At 38.1% G+C, this 20,684-nt stretch overlaps 2 protein-coding genes across 16 annotated transcripts in view; one reads left to right on the forward strand and one right to left on the reverse strand.

Moving 5' to 3' along the window:
* The window catches only part of LOC106084621 (tudor domain-containing protein 1), a 787,010-nt gene that overhangs the window by 83,424 nt on the left and 682,902 nt on the right, over positions 1-20,684 (forward strand). The gene's annotated exons all lie outside the window — the stretch shown is intronic.
* The window catches only part of LOC106092742 (uncharacterized), a 338,752-nt gene that overhangs the window by 1,993 nt on the left and 316,075 nt on the right, over positions 1-20,684 (reverse strand). For all 11 annotated transcript variants that reach the window (XM_059361959.1, XM_059361952.1, XM_059361957.1 and 8 more), the window contains one exon: positions 11,083-11,288. In XM_059361959.1, coding sequence (XP_059217942.1) covers positions 11,083-11,288 — 206 coding nt within the window. The remainder of the gene's footprint in view (positions 1-11,082; positions 11,289-20,684) is intronic.

Raw genomic sequence — 20,684 nt, forward strand, 5'->3', positions numbered from 1 at the left:
CTCCCTAATGCGCTTAGTTACCCCTTTCAAAGAAAACCTTTGATTCGTAAAATTTGTAACATTTTCTTCCCCTACCACCTCACTGATGTTGAACATAGATAGATAAACCATGCGACTCTTTAAAGAGGCACCAAGTGCGCGACGAAAATAAAGAGAAGATACAATTTCGAGATAACTGTGTATGAACAGTGAATGTTATTTACCATGTTTTCAATCGATTGTGAGCATTATTTAAACTTTAAATTAGTTTTACAAAACATTTTTTTATTTTCTTGTCCTCAGTTTTTATTTACCTCCAACTTTTTCTCCTCTCTTAGGTGACTCTAAAGAATGAAACAAAATAAAACGTCCGATTTCTAATCGTTGTTCGAAACGGCCATTTTTCATTAGGAGCGATGGGTTGTCTATTATTATTGAGAGTGAGTCTGTGCTCTACCTCAATTAAATCAAACCAAATCAAATTAAAGTACCAAAAGTATCGAATTCAAAGTACCAAAAGTATCAAAGTACCAAATGAACGAAATCTATAAAAAAAACAATCCCTGCGTGCGCCTCTTTTGTTTAATATTTTTTTTTACACATATTATAAAACTTCAGCGCCTATTTATCTTTATTGAGACAATCGAAAACTATTGGGTTGCCCAAAAAGTAATTGTGGATTTTTCATATAGTCGGCGTTGACAATTTTTTTTACAGCTTGTGACTCCGTAATTGCATTCTTTCTTCTGTTAGTTATCAGCTGTTACTTTTAGCTTGCTTTAGAAAAAAAGTTTAAAAAAAGTATATTTGATTAAAGTTCATTCCAAGTTTTATTAAAAATGCATTTACTTTCTTTTAAAAAATCCGGAACTACTTTTTGGGCAACCCAATATTTAATTTCTTATATTGGGTTGCCTAAAAAGTAATTGCGGATTTTTTTAAAGAAAGAAAATGCATTTTTAATAAAACTTAGAATGAACTTTAATCAAATATATAATTGCCATTTTGTTCGATAACCTTTTGCCATCTTCCTGGCAAATTTAGTATTCCACGCTCAAAGAACTTCTGGCCTTTATCTGCAAAAAATTGAACCAAGTGCGATTTTATAGCCCCATCATTGCCGAAAGTTTTACCATTTAAGGAGTTCTGCAAAGATCGAAATAAATGGTGGATGCATCAAAAGTTCCCAGCCAAGCTCACTCAGTTTTTGGCGAGTGACCAAAGATGTGTGCGGTCTAGCGTTGTCCTGGTGGAATATGACACCTTTACGATTGACCAATTCTGGTCGCTTCTCCTTGATGGCTGTATTCAATTTGTCCAATTGTTTACAGTAAACATCCGAATTAATCGTTTGGTTCCTTGGAAGCAGCTCAAAATATATCACACCCTTCCAATCCCACCAAACAGACAGCATAACCTTCTTTTGGTGGATATCAGCCTTTGAAGTGGTTTGAGCTGGTTCACCATGCTTGGACCATGATCGTTTTCGACTAACGTTGTTGTAAACAATCCATTTTCATCTCCAGTTATGATTCGTTTTAAAAACGGATCGAATTCATTGCGTTTAAGGTGCATATCACAAGCGTTGATTCAGTTTGTTAAATAAATTTCTTTCAATACATGTGGTACCCAAATATCAAGTTTTTTCACCAGTCCAAGACTTTTTATGTGATGATGAAGGGTTGATTTTGGTATATTTAACTTCTCTCCTATCTCACGCTCAGTTACATGACGATCCAATTCGATTAATGCTTAAAATTTGCCAACGCCGACTATATGAAAAATCAGCAATTAATTTTTGGGCAACCCAATAATATAAAAAAATATATAGACATTTATACTAGGGTGGGACGATTTGAACATCCTAAGGGGGCTTCGCGGTTTCTTATTCTTGGGATTGTACAAAGCAAAAATGTCCACTAGACAATATGTCTACGGTGAAAATTCAGCTACCAGATTTTGACTTGCAGTTTTTCTCAGACTTTATTGTTTTGAAACATTTTCAAATTTCTCGCTCATAGTTCGGGTTTATATGTAAACCACCTTTCGTCATAATCCAGTGAAAGATGAATTATTTATGCACCCATAGCAGCTATATCCAAATACAGTCCGATTTCGACCAAATTCTGCACGAATAGTGAGTGGTCTAATAAATATAAGTCACTGTACAATTTTGTAGAGCAAAATATTGGTCTTTTTGGCAGCTATACCCAAATATAGACCGATCTGAACCATACAGGATACGAATACGGTCGAAAAGCCTAACATAAGTCACTGGTTCAAATTTCAGAGAAATGGGATAATAAATGCGCATTTAATGGGGCCAATACTTTAAATCGAGAGATCGGTCTACATCAAAATCTGGACCGATCTGGGCCAAATTAAAAAAGAATGTCGAAGGGCTTAGCACAACTCACTGTCCCAAGTTTCAGCGAAATCGGACAATAAATGCACCTCTTGTGGGCCTAAAAATCGACAGATCGGTATATATAGCAGCATTATCCAAATCTGGACCGATGTGGAAAAAGATGTCGAATGTATATTCCACTAAGGAACAGGCGCAAAATTCTTACATATCAATGAGCGAAGTCCAATTCAAGTTTAAGTTCAATGTTAAGGGGCCTCCTTTTTATAGCCGAGTCCGAACGGCGTGCCGCAGTGCGACACCTCTTTGGAGAGAAATTTTACATGGCATAGTACCTCACAAATGTTGCCAACATTAGGAGGGGAAAATCACCGCTGAAAATTTTTTCTGATGGTCTCGCCAGGATTCGAACCCAGGCGTTCTACGTCATAGATTTAACCATTACAAAAGTAAAATATACATATCATAACCGAAGATTTTCAATATTTTCTAAAAAAAAAAATTTTAACACAATGTTTTAAACAGCGAGAATATTCTAATGGCCTGGGATATCTCCCAAAACAGGTGAATTTTGAACTGTTCAGCATTCTGTTCAGAAATACGTTCTCCAGAGATTTAATGGCTACCTGACTGTCTGAGAAGATATTTATGCCAATCGCCGTTATAACATTATATCTTAGCCATTCCACCACTTCCTTAACTGCAAGGATCTCCGCTTGATCCACACTGCAGTGGTCGGGTTACCATTTCGATATGATCAGTTCTAGATCTTTAGAGTACACCCCAAAGCCCACCTGGTCGTTTAGTTTGGAACAATTCGTATAAAATTCTATGTAACTTCTGTTACCAGGGAAATCGTCGTCTCTATCGGTTCTATCAGATAGAGTGGTACAGTACTTTTTATTAAAAAGCGGCACAGTTAGTGTGTAATCCACACTGCCTGGAACATCGGGTATTAAATCAAGGATAACACAGTGTCCATAGCCGCCACATAACCAAAGAGAAAGAAACAAAACATCCAGGTTTTTTGGACTTTCTGTAAATGGAACATTCTCTCCTCCACTGTCGTATCTCCTGCTGCTATATTCCAAAGTAGAGGAGACAGTACACTTCCTAGAGGTGGTCTTCTGCTGACCCATCTTTTTAGATCCACAGATCCCAAGCCTGCCGTAATGCATCTTCTAGTAAGTAAGTTATTAATAAACTTTCTTACGGTAGAGTTAATGCATAGAAACTCCCAACTCCTTCATGACTGACGTCGGTTTAAAACTATTGAAAGCACCCTTAATGTCAGGAAATGCTACCATTGTATACTTCTTGACGCCGAGAGAACCCTCTATGTAGCCGACAAGGTCGTGAAGGGTTGTTTCAGTGGATTTGCCTTTTCTCCAGGGAAGGGTGCCCTATCTCCAGGGATGGATGCCCTAAGATATAATTCTATCAACCTCTCAAGAGTCTTCAACATAAAGGATGACAGACTAATATGACGAAAATCTTTCGCCTTCGTGTAGTAAGATTTTCCTGCTGTCGTAATTAAAATGACCTTTTTGTCCCTTCATCCCACAGGTATATATGACATGCTGATACAAACAGAGTATATCTCGCTTAGCGAATGTACCAGTCTATCAGATACAGCTTGTAATTCAGCCGGTGATATATCATCAGGGCCTGGCGACTTAAAGGAGTCGAAACTTCTTCTCGCCCAAAGGATTTTCGGCTCAGATAAAATTTCGCTAATAACCTCCGACGAATGCATACCAGCTACAATTTCGGAGAATTTCGTCGGAGAATTTCTCGTGAAATGTGTATCAACGAGTAGTTCTAGTGTTTTCGCACTAGACATTGTCCATACATTCTCTGAGTTCTGGATATACCCCACCGTAATAGGTCTTGAGGACAGAATCTTCCTTAGTCTAGAGGCCTTATCCTACACGGAGCTGCAGAATTCCACCCAGGATTTTTTCTGAGCCTTTCTCAGCTCAGTCCCAATCGTGTGGTGCTCTTGTGGCTTTTGCTCTGTTGAAGAGTTTTCTGCAGTCTTCCCTTAGACCAACTAGGTCTGAGGTCTACTATGGCGGTCGCTGTTTGCCCCTTGGCTTGGCACTAGGACATGCTGACACAAGCGAGTTATTCAGGGCCTTCGTGATCCGCTTTACCATTATGTCTATATCCTCCGCAGCAGTGGGAGACATCTCAAAACTTGGTGTTAGGGATTTTATAAAGATGACAGAAGATCGAGGCGCTTGGAACGCTATTTTGCGTTCGGTTAAAGGGACAAATGTTCTGTCGTAGCCAATTAAAGTAAGTAAGTAAAATAAAGTTTTACAATCAAACATTGAAATTATGCCTTGATGTTCAATTAATGACCTGTCCAAGTAGATGGAGTGCTATGATATTGTGCTATTGTGTGGGATGTCATAATACATAAGGCATGCCAAAGCAAAGAATACGAGGAAACTCAAAAGACCCAGAAACCCACCATTACCTCAAGCAATAGAGGCATACTGTGTTCTATTGGATTTTTTTAAAAATTATAGCAGTCCTGAAATTTCAGAGCCAGGTGTAATGCATGTATATAGCATACAAACTAACTAAAAGAAAACAAATAATATTCGCGCAAAAACACGGTAGTAGCACGGAATTCCTAACTTAGATTTTCTTTTTCGAAGTTACTTTTCTGCTTTAAGTATTTAGAGCGCACGACAGGCCGTTTACTGGTTTAGGTGGATATTTATAGTTGCATGGGGCGGAATAATATCCGCATCCTCTTTTCAAGCTTACCTTACCTAAGAAAAACTTCTATTTACCGTATTTATTTTGATGCGTGTAACTATGTTATCGTCGTCATACAGCTCGTGGTTTATACGTCGCATATATTCTCCATTAACGCAAACTGTTCCATATATTTTACGAAGAATCTTTATCTCAAATACTCTAAGCACTGCCTTATCTGCTTTCACAAGTACCCATGCCTCAGAACCATATAACAACAATGGTAGTATTTGTGTCTTGTATAGTTTAATCTTCGTCTGTCGAGTGGTGGCCTTGTTTCTCTAAACTGCTTACTTAATCCAAAGTAACATCTGTTTGCCAGTATTATTCTTTGCTTTATCTCAAAACTGGTGTCATTCGTTTCGGTTACGGCGGTGCAAAGTTGTGGTTCACAACTTCCTCCATTTTCTTTATCTGCTCGGTTGTACAAGGCGTTTTGGGAGTTGAAACCATCCATTTCGTCTACTCTGCATTTTTTTATTTGATTCCAATAAGCAAAATATGAAACATTTGTCTTGGCAACCAAAATTTTGCACAGATTTGGACGAAATTTCATACGTATTCTTTTGCACACCTATCTAAGTACATAAAAATCGGTTCAGATTTAAATATAGCGTTGATATAATGATTACCAAATTCACACATTCCGTATGTGTTTACGCATTACCTAGGTTACACTACCCTACTTTTGCCCTACCTTACTTGTTCACTTCTTAATTTATTAACCACTAACCTAGAAACTCGCAAATCTGCGCCATGAAACCCACCGAAATGGCATTCAAATAATATTATATTTTACAGGATAAGTAAAATATATTATATAAAACAATACCAGTGAGCGTTTTTGTCATTTTCCTTCGCATGCATGACAAAAATTGAAGTTGATGGTCCCCAATTATAAAGCAAAAAGTTCATTCGCTCCATTTCCTGATTCAAACGCATTTAGTGTTCAATTCGATTTTTCGAGTAAACCACGAATGAACGGCAGAAATAAAATTAAATGTATAGGCAGTTAAGGTTTTTAATCAAGAGTTGCTTGCGTTAATCCTAAAGGCAATTTAAAGCACATTTGCATTTAATTAGGAAGCTTATAATTACAGTAAGTCTAACAAGTTATAATTTCCTTGAAAACGTTCAAACAAAGTAATTTTCTTGACAAAATTTTTAATTAAAACTTGTGCTTCGTCTAAATTATTAATTAAATACTCTTTAAATTTTTTGAAATGTAATGAACTATTTTGTACTCATTTTTACCCATTGATTTTACGCAACGTTGAACTCGAAATAACGAATCTTTTATTATGATGGGTAAAATTTTATCGGCTTAATGCTATCTTGTTCAAGTTATACCCCAATTGCTCAAAACTGCGCCGAAAGCATGCTTGTTTTTTGAAAAATTGATAATTGCTGTTTTGTCCCATATTCACATTTTTTCCCACTTTTAGAATTTTGTATTACGTGGAACAAAATGTGAACCAATATAGCATTGAATTAATATAATTTTCTACATTAGAGATGTGTTCACCTCCATTGTAAATATTGCTATTTAAAAAAACCATGATTTTAATTTTTGTTTGTTTCTCTTTCGAGACGAGCTCTATGATGGGAGATGCAAATGGAAAAGGAAAGCCAAAGATAGCAACACACACCAACCACTATGGGACGCATTTCGTCTTTGGTTAGAAGACTTTTCAACCATATTAGGTGTGATGGCTTCAAGGGCCGTGCGTTGGTATGTTGTATTTGAATCGTATTGATAACCAAAACGGATCTATGAAACAATTACCACATTAACCAAGCTCTACAACACTGATTATTAGCTGTACTTTTCCCAATGCATGTATTTTTGTGTAATGACAGACATTCTTTCCGTGACAAATTACCCTTCCGTACTACACATGATTTTGTTCATCTGTTGAAAGTTGTATTTATGGCTTCGAACGCTAAGACAACGGCAATGGCTCTCACTGTTGCTTCGTGTGCCCAGGTCCGAATCCTGGCCGGGTTCTGCCGAATTTTTCCTTTTTTCATATTTTTTGCCTGTTAGGGTGAGATCATTAAAATTTACAATTTTTGTTTATTTCTCTTTCGAGACGAGCTCAATGATCGGAGATTCAAATGGAAAAGGAAAGCCAAAGATAGCAACACACACCAACCACTATAGCGTTTCGTCTTTGGTTAGAAGACTTTTCAACCATGATGTCTGAATCCTAAAATACTGCCTTCTGCGATTAGCGATAAGAAAACGTATTGGGCTGAGGAATGGTTCCGTTTAAGTAACTCTCTACAATGCCGAAGTTGTAATAATGAATCTGTATGCATATACGCATACATATGTCATAATACATAACTTACGTGGTACACATAAATGCATGATGAAATGCATTTATGTGTACCATTTCCCATTCAATAAATCTAATAACATTTATTCTGTGGGACTTCTTTCCAGAATCACCAGAACCAAAACCATGTTATTTTCCCTTTGTTTTCATGATACGTCTCAAATTAAGACTTTCGAGTCTTAAGCGCCCTGGCACAATCCATTCTAATAAAATGTCGTTTTATTATTGCTTAAAGTTATATTTCTAAAAAAATTGAGTATAAACTGAGCACGTGGAACATGATATCACTATCAATTTGGTTTGTTAAAATTATATGTAATCTTGTCCCGCGTGCAGAAATTTTGGATATGGAACAAAAGTCACCATTTTTTTTAAGTGTATATGGAACAAACCTATACATCAATATCCCAGAAAATTTATTAAACATTCTGTTCATACCTTAAAACACTAAACAGTGTTTCTAATAAAGAAAAATCGAAAATGGCGCATGGAACAAGATAGCATTAGGCCGACGATTTATTAAAAACTTAAAATTTTTCCTTATTTTTTTAAAAATGTTACCCAATTAAATTAAAATTGGCATATAATGCGGCAAATTTTGTCGGTTGAGAAAAGCTTTCACAAACTACAAATTGAGTGACCAGCCTATGCGAGAATTAAAAAAAAAAATATATCCAAATGGAATTTCTTGGGCAACTATGAAGGTCCACAAATAGGCTCCGGGCCTTTTAGAACCTTTAAATTTTGCACATCGTCTGGGTAATACCTCAGTTAGCTTATATATAAAAATGAATTTGTGTTTGTTTGTTTGTATGTATGTTCCGTATAGACTCAAAAACGGCTGGACCGATTTTCTTGAAAATTTTACAGATGGTGCATTATGGACTCGTGGGTGCTTTATTTTTTGATATCAGAAATGACAGATCTCGGAGATGGGTGGGGCGATTTTAGCGAAGTTTTGTGTGCTCCCTTATAGTATCCTAAACACAATTTGGTAGCTAATTTCGGATGGGGTACATAGGGGGGCCGCCCATCCACAAAACTTAACATATATATATATTGAGCAATCACGACAATATGGGACTCAAATGAAAGGTATTTAAGATAAGAATACGTATCTGACATCCAATTGGCGGACCATGTGTTACGGGGACCACCCCAACACATAAAGCACCCCTGATTCGGACATATTTACTGACCATGACAATATGGTATGCAAATGAAAGGTATTTGCGAGTAGAAAACGAATCTGAATTGGCGGACCATGTGTTACGGGGACCACCCCAACACACAAAGCACCCCTGATTCGGACATATTTACTGACCATGACAATATGGTATGCAAATGAAAGGTATTTGCGAGTAGAAAACGAATCTGATATTCAAATGTGGTACCAAGTTTCTGGATGTCCATCCCTTCCCCAAAACACCCAAAAACAGGACTTTTTTACTGACCATTGCCATGATCAGTATGAGGCGCAACTAAAAGGTATTTAAGTGTAGAATACGAATCTGAAATTCAAATGTCGGACCAAGTGTTTGCGGGGCCGCCCCTCCCCAACAACACCCCCCAAAGAGGAGGGTCCACAACACCCCTTTAACCCATCAACCACCACCCTGGGCGCCTTCCCACTCCCATAATCCCACGGGAATATCGAGCTAAAATAAAGTCTTTTAAGAATTTAAATTACACTAAACCCACCGAGCGAATTCAAAGACCAATAGAGATAATATTGGATTCAGATAAAGGCATTTATACTGTTATTCTGTTAGTTAAGCGATAGGTTAGGTTGGGTTTTATACTATTTTCGTAGCATGGTAATTCACTAAAAGCTTCGAAAGATAATATTTTTATCCGATCACAAATAACAGACTTATCTTCACTATTTTTTCTCCCATCTAACTGATCGACCTGTCGCCAATGATTATCCTTCACCGATCGATATAATATTTCTTTTTTGGCTTATTGGGATAAAAAGAACCATGCTAAATTTGCAAATTTGCCAATGAACATTCCACTAAGCAACAGGTCACATTTCAATGAGTTCTATCCGATTGAAGTTTAAGCATGATAAGGGACCTAGTGTTTGTAGACAACTTCGAACAGTACCATGGAAGAAGTTCTTGCATGGCATTGTACCTCACAAATGTCGCCAGCATTAGGAAGGGGATTTGAAGCTTGTGCTATGAATTAATATACATTGAGAGTACACTGGATGAAAGTTTTTGTGAAAATGGAAAAATGGACAGCTGTTTCAGCAATGAATGTTCTTTTTTTGTGGTTAGAATAATCGCTTAAATATGTAAAAAAAATGGAAAAATTGTTAGCAGATTTCAATTTTCATTGGTTCTTGGTTTGATATGATTTTAATAACCAACAGACTATTCGGTTTTTAAACTGCAAAAGTTTTGCTAGAACAGCAGAACTATTGTAAAGATAGCAGAAAAATTGACTACGAACAGTCAGTAGATGTATTGTCTGGAGTTATTTGCAATCGTTAGAAATTATTCAAAATGTAGAAAAGTATACAAATTGTACGCCATGTATCCCCAAAATGAGAAGATAAGATGTGGTATACAGTTTTTTAACAATACTTGACTCAATGGGGCTGCGATTGCCAGAATTGTTTTGTTTAGGGCTCATACGCATAGACCCACGATTCGCAACCTGTGACGATTTTGAAGTACAAATACCGGCGGAATCCAACGAGAACAAAACTTTTCCAGCAAGGTGTCAATATCGAATGTATGCTGGTGCAAGAAATGCTCAAGGATACCTCTATCTCATGGTATGTCAGATGACGATCAATGTTCTCTGGTAAAATTGCCGTTTTAGGACGACCTTCACAAAATTCGACTTTGAGCAAATTCTATAGGATGGTGTTTTATCGTCATACAAAGATCGAAGTTCATAAATTCGCTTTTGTAATAACTCACGTCGAAGTTTGTGAAAAATGATCACACGAAAATGTTCACGAGTAAATTCTATTTTTTGTAAAATTATTTTTTTTTCAAGTCACTGTAAACAACACAACACATCTCAGTCATTGTGTCCGCCATTGCAGGTTATTGTCTGATCGGAAAACATGCTAACAGACTTAAGATTGCCAGTAATGACATTTGCCGAAGCTGTAAGAACGTCGAAGAAGAAGAGACTATAGAACATCTGCTGTGTGTGTATCCCGCACTAGCAGTCAGAAAGAGTTCCCCTTTAGGTTCTCATTTCTTTGAGAACTTGTCTGATTTAGCGGATGTGAACATGTGGTATGTGGTATCACAATGGACGAAAACGTCTATGTGAGTCTAAGTGGCAGTTAGACTAAACCTAACCTAGTCTAAAAAACACAAACGATGGTCGTACGTCAAAATGTTCTGAGTTCTTATCTGTAAATGACAAACTTTCCAATGTAACTGTTAGATTGGACCTGGCGACACTTAGTGCGACATAGGCCAGAAACTTATATAGCAGGCCTCGTATTTAGGCTACAACCAACTTTTTAGCATAAACTGAAAACAGCAAAAAATTTCTGCTGTTTTCGGCAACGTTTTTGCAGTTTATATTTATAAATTTTTTTCGAGTGATAGTTTTCAACATTTTCGTTTTGATTTATTATCCGTTTCTTACCTGACTGAAAATAGTGCCATTGGGACATAAAAATGAAGCTTTACCTCCATTGAGGTCACAATAATGCCAAACTTGACAATTTGTCTCTGGGTCGCCGAAAAAACCTTTATAGCGTTGTTCCGAGCAATCGAACGAAGTTTGCGGTATTTCTGAATAGTTTGGGTAGTCGATACCTGGCCGTCCCGTACTAGGACCCGGATGTTTGTCTAAAAACAAAAATAAGACAATTTAGTGAAATTAGTATCGATAACATAGAAAAATTCTGATATGATTGATGTAAGAAATGCCGTCTGCAGTTCAATGCAGACATCTGTTTTGATAAAACTTCTCTATGATGCGGTTCGAGCTACATTCAAAGAAAATTGTGAGTAAAAAACAACCTGGTTTGCTGAAATAACAGAAAATCTCCCAAATGGGAAAACAGCAATTTTTTTTTCTAAAACATAGAAAAATTCAGAAATGATTGTTGTAAGAAATGCCGTCTGCAGTGCAATGCAAACATCTGTTTTGATAAAACTTCTCTATGATGCGGTTCGAGCTACATTCAAAGAAAATTGTGAGTAAAAAACAACCTGGTTTGCTGAAATAACAGAAAATCTCCCAAATGGGAAAACAGCAATTTTTTTTTCTAAAACATAGAAAAATTCAGAAATGATTGTTGTAAGAAATGCCGTCTGCAGTGCAATGCAGACATCTGTTTTGATAAAACTTCTCTATGATGCGGTTCGAGCTACATTCAAAGAAAATTGTGAATAAAAAACAACCTGGTTTGCTGAAATAACAGAAAATCTCCCAAATGGGAAAACAGCAATTTTTTTCTAAAACAGCAAACATTTTCTGCTGTACTCAGATGGTGAACATTTAAAATTACCCTTAACATTTTAAATAGTAGTATTTTATATGTTATCTTGTAATTTAAAAGTATATAAGTTAAATGCACATCCAATTGGTAAGTAAGTTAAATGCACATCCAATTGGTTAACTTATATATAGCGATACTAAATACCAGCAGACATTCTATTTACTGTTCTTATAAACCTGCACTATAACTATTGTATAAGATTTTGTCTTGTTTTGTTGGTATTCATTAAATAATAAGAAATAAATAAATTCCTAAATTGTTATTTGTGGTATACTAAAAACAAAATTGTATGGAAGAATGGAAAAAATTATGTAGCAAATTTTTACTGAACCCACCGTAGCGCAGAGGTTAGCATGTCCGCCTATGACGCTCAACGCCTGGGTTCGAATCCTGGCGAGACCATCAGAAAAAAATTTTCAGCGGTGGTTTTCCCCTCCTAATGCTGGCAACATTTGTGAGGTATTATGCCATGTAAAATTTCTCTCCAAAGAGGTGTCGCACTGCGGCACGCTGTTCGGACTTGGCTATAAAAAGGAGGCCCCTTACCATTGAGCTTAGACTTGAATCGGACTGCACTCATTGAGAAGTTTGCCCCTGTTCCTTAGTGTAATGTTCATGGGCAAAATTAGCAATTTGCTCATTTGAAGTTCGTTACGTTGTAGCAGCAATTAAAAAAAAATATTTGCTACAACCATTTTTAGTTAGTATAGAATAAAAACAGGTTCATATGTTACTTAAAATATGTAAGTGCACTTCTAAGATATTTTTCACTGCTACTTTGTTTAAGTTTTTGGGCAAGCTTGTACATGCTGAAAAACAAATGGCTGTATGCGAATAGAAGGGTAAATATGCTTGCATTCATGCATGCACAAAATCGTGTAGGCTATTATCAGCTTAACGTAGTCGAGTGCACATCTTAGAGTGGAAAGAAAAAATAGGCCAAAGAGAATTAAAAAAAATCAATTCCAGAGGAGGAGAAATATTAATTCAAAACTCCAATATTGCGTTGTGGAAATCTGCTACGATTTTTAAAAGGTGAATTAACTTAAATGATGCATCAATACTGTATTAATTTACTTTTTATTTCTGTGTTTTTTGTTTTTCATAGTGTTTTCTATGCAACAACATCCAACTTTTTTTAAGATTCAACGTTTAGATCATCAAATACAACGAATGCATGTGTAGGTAAGTGCTACAGTTTATTCTTCGTTTTTTTTTGTTCTTTTTTTTTTTTTGAAGAAATAAAAAGTTTTGTTTGTTTTAATTTTAGATATTAAGTGAAAAACTTATCTGAGCATATGGTGAAGCTAACTTGGACAAGAGCAACGTACATAGGTGATACAAAATGGATATTCATAAGAAAGTACAAAATTCGCGAACCTTTTTATTGAGATCTAGAATTCATCTCATAAGTTTGTGTTTTTATTAAGCATGTATTATATTGAAGCAAACAACGGTTTCTAAGAAAATAATAATTACAAAATTCCTTTTTCTAAATCCTTGAAACTGCATTTTTATGGATTTCAATAGCTTTTACATAGTGTTTCTGAAAATAGGTAATGCGAGCAAAATATATTTTAATTTATTCTATCTCTACTCCTAACGTTGGGAAACCATTTACACATCAAAATGTAAACGAATTACATACATACACTCCATTGAGTGTATATATAATCTGATTGTCAATTTCAGAGCCTTTATTAGCGTATGTTACAAATTTTCTCCAAATGTTGAAATGTTTCTTTTATGACTTTTGCTGTCTGCGTATTTTGGTTGAAATGGGTTAAGATTTAAAAATGGCTCCATATATATTTTCGTCCGATCTTTACTACTGCAATAACTTGGTCATTTGTTAACCGATCCTCCCGATAAGTTTCTCTTATGTCTTTTGAGATCAATAGTGAATTTCTTAAAATTGAAAAAGTATTGCTGAAAAAGCAAACACTGTCTGCTGACTGTTTTACTACTATTACTGTAGTAGTTCTACTGTCATAGCTAAATGTTGGTAATTTCAGAACAGCAGTTACCTGCTGAAAATATTTTTGTTCCCAGAAAATGACTCCTGCTTAATTTGTGATGGGGTTGTTGGAAAAAGAATAATAAAAGATTTTAATTTTGTGAAAGAAAAGAACATGCCTGATCGCAGCCATAAAAAAATAACCAAAATAATAAACAAAAATAATAAATTAAAAAATAATTACATGATCGGTCGTAACAGGCAAACATAAATAGTAACAAAACATTCCACACATCACGCGTGATCTGTGATACAAAACAACATTCAAGTGATGAAAAATATCAATAACAAGTAAAAGCGTGCTAAGTTCGGCCGGGCCGAATCTTATATACCCTCCACCATGGATCGCATTTGTCGAGTTCTTTTCCCGGCATCTCTTCTTAGACAAAAAAGGATATAAGAAAAGAGTTGCTCTTCTATTAAAACGATATCAAGATATGGTCCGGTTCGGACCACAATTAAATTATATGTTGGAGACCTGTGTAAAATTTCAGCCAATTCGTATAAGAATTGGGCCCATTGGTGCTCACGAAGTAAAATAGAGAGAACGATTTATATGGGATCTGTATCGGGCTATAGACCGATTCAGACCATAATAAACACGTTTGTTGATGGTCATGAGAAGATCCGTCGTACAAAATTTCAGCCATATCGGATAATAATTGCGACCTCTAGGGGTCAAGAAGTCAAGATCCCAGATCGGTTTATATGGCAGCTATATCAGGTTATGAACCGATTTGAACCTTATTTGACACAGTTGTTGAAAGTAAGAATAAAATACGTCATGCAAAATTTCAGCCAAATCAGATAAGAATTGCGCCCTCTAAAAGCTCTAGAAGTCAAATCCCCAGATCTGTTTATATGACAGCTATATCAGGTTATAAACCGATTTCAACCATACTTGGCACAGTTGTTGGATATCATAACGAAATACTTCGTGCAAAAATGCATTCAAATCGGATAAGAATTGTGCCCTCTAGAGGCTCAAGAAGTCAAGACCCAAGATCGGTTTATATGGCAGCTATATCAGGTTATGGACCGATTTAAACCATACTTGGCACAGTTGTTGGGTATCATAACAAAACACGTCGTGCGAAATTCCATTCCATTCGGATAAGAATTCCGCCCTCTAGAGGCTCAAGAAGTCAAGACCCAAGATCGGTTTATATGGCAGCTATATCAGGCTATATACCGATTTGAACCATACTTGGCACAGTTGTTGGATATTATAACAAAACACGTCGTGCAAAATTTCATTTCAATCGGATAAGAATTGCGCACTCTAGAGGCTCAAGAAGTCAAGACCCAAGATCGGTTTATATGGCAGCTATATCAGGTTATGGACCGAATTGAACCATACTTGGCACAGTTGTTGGATATAATAACAAAACACGTCGTGCAAAATTTCATTCCAATCGGATAAGAATTGCGCACTCTAGAGGCTCAAGAAGTCAAGACCCAAGATCGGTTTATATGGCAGCTATATCAAAACATGGACCGATATGGCCCATTTACAATACCAACCGACCTACACTAATAAGAAGTATTTGTGCAAAATTGCAAGCGGCTAGCTTTACTCCTTCGGAAGTTAGCGTGCTTTCGACAGACAGACGGACGGACGGACGGACAGACGGACGGACATAGCTAGATCGACATAAAATGTCACGACGATCAAGAATATATATACTTTGTGGGGTCTCCGACGAATATTTCGAGTAGTTACAAACAGAATGACGAAATTAGTATACCCCCCATCTTATGGTAGAGGGTATAAAAATGGTTTTCAAATAACAAACATCAACATCCAACAGCAGCGGATAGTAAGCAAGGGACAAAACGTTAGGGGAGGTTTCATGACTAAGATGTTGACCAGTAGGCCAATGGAAATGTGTGTCTCAGTGGACGTTTGCAAAGGCAAATTTATATACCTGTGGTTTGGAGGGACACAAAGGTCTTTTTCATTCCAAAATCAGGAAAACCTTATCACACGAAGGCAAAAGATTTTCGTCCTATTTGTCTGTCATCCTTTATGATGAAGACTCTGAAGATATTGATAGAAACATATCTTAGGGCAAATAACCCTGGCGATACCCTGTCTCGGCAACAACATGGATATAGTAAGTGCAAGTCCACTGAAACAGCCCTTGATGACGCAGTCGCCTTCATAGAGGGTTCTCTCGTTGTCAAGAAATACACAATGGTAGCATTTCTTGACACTCTGTGCCTTCAATAATGTAAATTCGGCGTCAATTCTACCGTAAAAGAATTGATTGATAACTTACTTACTAAAGGGATGCATTCCGGTAAGCTTGGGATCTGTACACCTTCAAAGATGGATAGCGAGGAACATCTCAAGGATTAAAAGTATATTATTGTCCCTGAAAGAAAAATGTGCAAAAGTGGTCGCGAATGCTGATGACGTGGCTATTGCGATTAGGGGAATTTTCCATACACTCCTTGAGATATACTTCAAAGCTCTTCGTGCGACAGCGCAGTATGCTACCGAAAGTGCTCTAGGAGTATATCCGTTAAAGGCAGAAGTTATTTTTATCAGGCGAAGTTACAAGTTACCCACAGTGGCACCCAGCACCTTGGGAGGACAGAAAATACTATTTCCTGAAAGCGCAAAATATCTAGATTTTTCACTGGACAGGAAGTTGAACTTCACATCAATTATTTTGAAAAGGCCGAGAAAGACAACTCTTTCTCTATATACCTGCCAGAAAGTCATTGTCAAAAATTTGATGGCATAAATCGCGTGTCATGCACTGGGTTTATAATGCAGTTGTCAGACCTATAATGCTATATGGTGTTGTGGTGTAGTGGACGTTGCTTCAAGAGTCCGCCTACAGTTCAATACTTAGCCGGATCCAAAGGATGGCTTGTTTTTGCATCACAGCCGCACTGAGGTCTACACCATCTGATTTACTACTTTTAATACTACACCTAATGCATGTGTACATTTTGGCTAGACAAATAGCTGCGTCCACTGCAGTGAGACTAAGTGATACAATGTCCGGTGTTCCAGGCAGTGTGGATTACATCCTACCTGAGCCACTTTTTGATAAAAAGTACTGTACCACTATTCCTGATATAACCGATTGGAACTACGATATCCCTGGTAACAGAAGTTACATAGACTTCTTTACGGATGGTTCCGAACTAGACGACCAGGTGGGCTTTGGGGTGTACCCTGAAGAACTAGGTCGTGTCATATCGAAAAGGTCACCCGACCACTGTAGTGTGTATCATGCGGAGATTCTTCAAATTAAAGAGGTTGGCTAATTTGTAAAGTCAAAACGACGAGTGACATGAATACCTTCTCAGGCAGCCAGGCAGCCGTTTAATCTCTTGGAACATATTTCTGGATTCAAAAACTGCCCTCGTCTGTTGCAGATCTCCCAATGAGATGGATGAACAGTTCAAAATTCAACTTTTCTGGGTGCCGGGCCACAGAGATATCCCAGGGAATTTGAGAGCTGACGACCTTGCGAGACTAGGAACTACCTTACACATTTTAGGGGATTTGGAATTTGTGGGTATGCCTATAGCGAAAGTAAATGGATTATTCTCTTCCCCAAGAAGACAGGTGCCGTCTTTGGTAACTTTTTGCTCCAGCTAAAAAGAACAGCTTCCGTCTTAGACGGGTATACGCCCAGACCACTTGTATTTGAAAGGTCAGCAAATAATGATTTTCTGTCATCTAAGCTTACATTGTCTTCAATATCAAATTTCTCGCTTTGACTAGGCTATATTTCCCAAGTGTCGTATTAAAATTGTGTGGAATAATCGTAACACCTAATACCTTTTGGCTACTTAAGTGACAGAAAGCAGCCTTTGAGTAGAGCGAAAGTGTTTTCACTTCGCTCCTCAAAGAAAAATATCCGTATCTTGCAATAAGTACTACCTATTACGGAAAATGTTAACGCCTTTTTGGAGTAGGCTCAAAATGGATTCCAAAGACCCAACAGCTTCGGTGGTGGCGTTAGATCGTAGCATGTTGTCCTCCTCTACTATAGGTGTGGGTGCCTTGGCACCTGAAGTAGAGAGTAATGCTTCAAGCGCACAATTAGTCGTCAGATTAATTAATGAGGAAGAGACGGATAAACCAGAGGGATGCACAGTTCGTCCCCAACCTTTAAGATAAGGTGGTGTTTCCGACTCGGATTCAGACAGCGACAGTGTCAATGAAACAGTCATCGCAGTCGAATCGGGAGATGAGGCTAGCGGGATGACGGTAGAAGTGAGCGATGGCTTTGCTAAGCTCACAAGCAGACCGAGAAGCGATCCGGAGCACGACGAAGGAGACAGAGGGGTATGTACTGGCAGCGCAATCGGGCGAAAGTACAGGATGTTAGAAGGGATAGAACTGACATTCCAGGCTATTCTACGAAAGCTGGAAAGAGAATTAGATCATCCTAAGAGAATAACACTTCTAAAATGATGAAGAAGAAAATGAGCTCCCTGCTTTCAAGTACTCTGGGATAACCAAGCCAGCACTCCCGCAATTGAGACACAGCCATCACGGAAGGGGAAGATGATCGTTGAGTATGATAAGGCACCGCCCATTACGCCAGAGTGGCAATGAGTATGATAAGGCACCGCTCATTACGCCAGAGTGGCAATGAAGCACAACAGAGATGAGCTGACTTATGCAGTCATCAATGCATCCGGAATGATTCCACCAGATCATTGGTCCCAAGTGGAGGATCTGGTTAACTAGCGTATTTTCGAACATGCTTAAAATTCTGTAGAGGGTCCACCAATACAACTCATGAGCTGTGGGTATAGATGGGGCATCTTTACGCTGCGTTTTGCATATGCGGAATGTATTGATACGAATGAGTAAAGAGGTGTATTGCTAACGCGAGGACGTCGAGTGTGAACATCTTTACGGACAGTAAAATTGCCCTAAGGGCAATAACAACCAGCACGGTAAGGTCACGAACAGTCTTGCAGTTTAAGAAGGAGATTAACGCCTTCACTGAGGATGGCAAAATCCGCATCGTTTGGGTGCCGGGCCATAACTGAGTAAGGGGAAATGAAAGGGCAGACGATTAGGCGGTGAAGGCCAGAGGACTGCCGTCAATAAACTTGGTTAACCCGAAGCCTTTCGGGACAACGCAGTTCGAGTTAAGGAGTGGGCGACGAATGCGCATGCAACATTGTGGAACAGCGAAACGGTCGGTAGGACGGCGATCTATCGGGGGATCCAGATCGTGAGAAGACGAGGCTATTACTGAAAGGAAGCAAGAAGGACCAAGAGCTCACTTATGTAAAATCGGTACGGCAAGTGATAGCATGTGTAGGGCATGCGGGGAAGATGATGAGACGTTGGAGTATTTCCTTTGTCATTACCCGGCTTTCCCGTCCAACAGATACCGGTACTTAGGTGGAGACACAATATCAGACATGAACCAACTTAGGGGAGTGGCATTGAAAACAATTAAAGATTTTGTAAGTAGCACGGAATTCCTAACTTAAAATTTTCTTTTAGCAAAACTTTGTATTTAAGTTGAAGATTTGAATGGTGACCAATGAGCCAATGCAGTTGGCTTGTTTTAAGCTTTATTTGGATTATTCATATGATCAGTTCAAGTTGGCGTTTGTCTAAATCCATTACCAGATACTTTACTTTATCTCTTTGGCGTATCGTAGAGTTGAATATTTCTTTTTGGCGGCAAAATTGTCTATTATGAGTAAAAGTTACTGGGTGCACTTACTAGCGTTCACTATAATTTTCCATTTCTGAAGCCATAGTGGCATGGGGCGGATTAATATCGCACCCTCTTTTCAACCTTACCTAACCTAAGATGTTCAAAGATCCTGGTAGTGAAACATCATGCAGTACAGGGACGGGAAACATAGTACAGCCTAACGGACAGAAACCCGACGATAGAACCATTACCGACGTCATGAATATTCTGAAGACTAGGATAGGTAAAGAACCTAATACGAAAACATCAGGCAGTGTAGTAACAGAAAGGTCAATGCTGCCTAATGGACAGGGAGAGGACAATGAGATCATCATCCATTCCCAAGAAGCTCATTTACTGTAGGATCAATGATTGAGGTTATCCAGATAAACCTCCACCGGAGCGAGACAGCTACACACGCTCCGAGCCGAGACAGCTACACACACTGCAAGGGCAAGATTCATATTGCCTTAATTCCGGAGCCATGGACGATCCTGAATAAAGTTTCTGGACTGAACTATATCAACTATCAATTATTCCATGCTAACACTGGTAGTCGTCCGAGGACCTGCGTTATTTGTCATAAAAATTTAAATTTTGTAATTTCCCAAGAGTTGTCAACGTCGGTTGCAACAGTGGTAAGACAGGGAGACGGTGGAGCATACCTGGCCTTTCGACTCTCCGACTTCGCCACCCAAGTCGGAGCTGGAACGGTTGGTGAGGAAAGCAAAACAGACAGGAAACGAGGTACTAATAGGGTGCGACGCGAACTTTCACCACATTTTGTGGGGTAGCACCAATATTGTTAAACGGGGCCAAGCCCTGGGAGAGTTCTTGCATACTAACGACCTATTAGCACTCAATTTTGGTAACACCGCTTACTTTGTCAGTAGGATAATGAAAGAGGTTTTAGAAGTGAGAATGTGTTCGGAAAATCTAGTCGATGGGGTTAAGGATCGGAGCGTCTCCATGGAGCACTTCTTCTCTGACCATCGCTAGGTTAGGTTTAGAATCGCACGGCCGGGAA

This window comes from Stomoxys calcitrans, chromosome 2, assembly GCF_963082655.1.
Source record: "Stomoxys calcitrans chromosome 2, idStoCalc2.1, whole genome shotgun sequence".
Classification (NCBI taxonomy): domain Eukaryota; kingdom Metazoa; phylum Arthropoda; class Insecta; order Diptera; family Muscidae; genus Stomoxys; species Stomoxys calcitrans.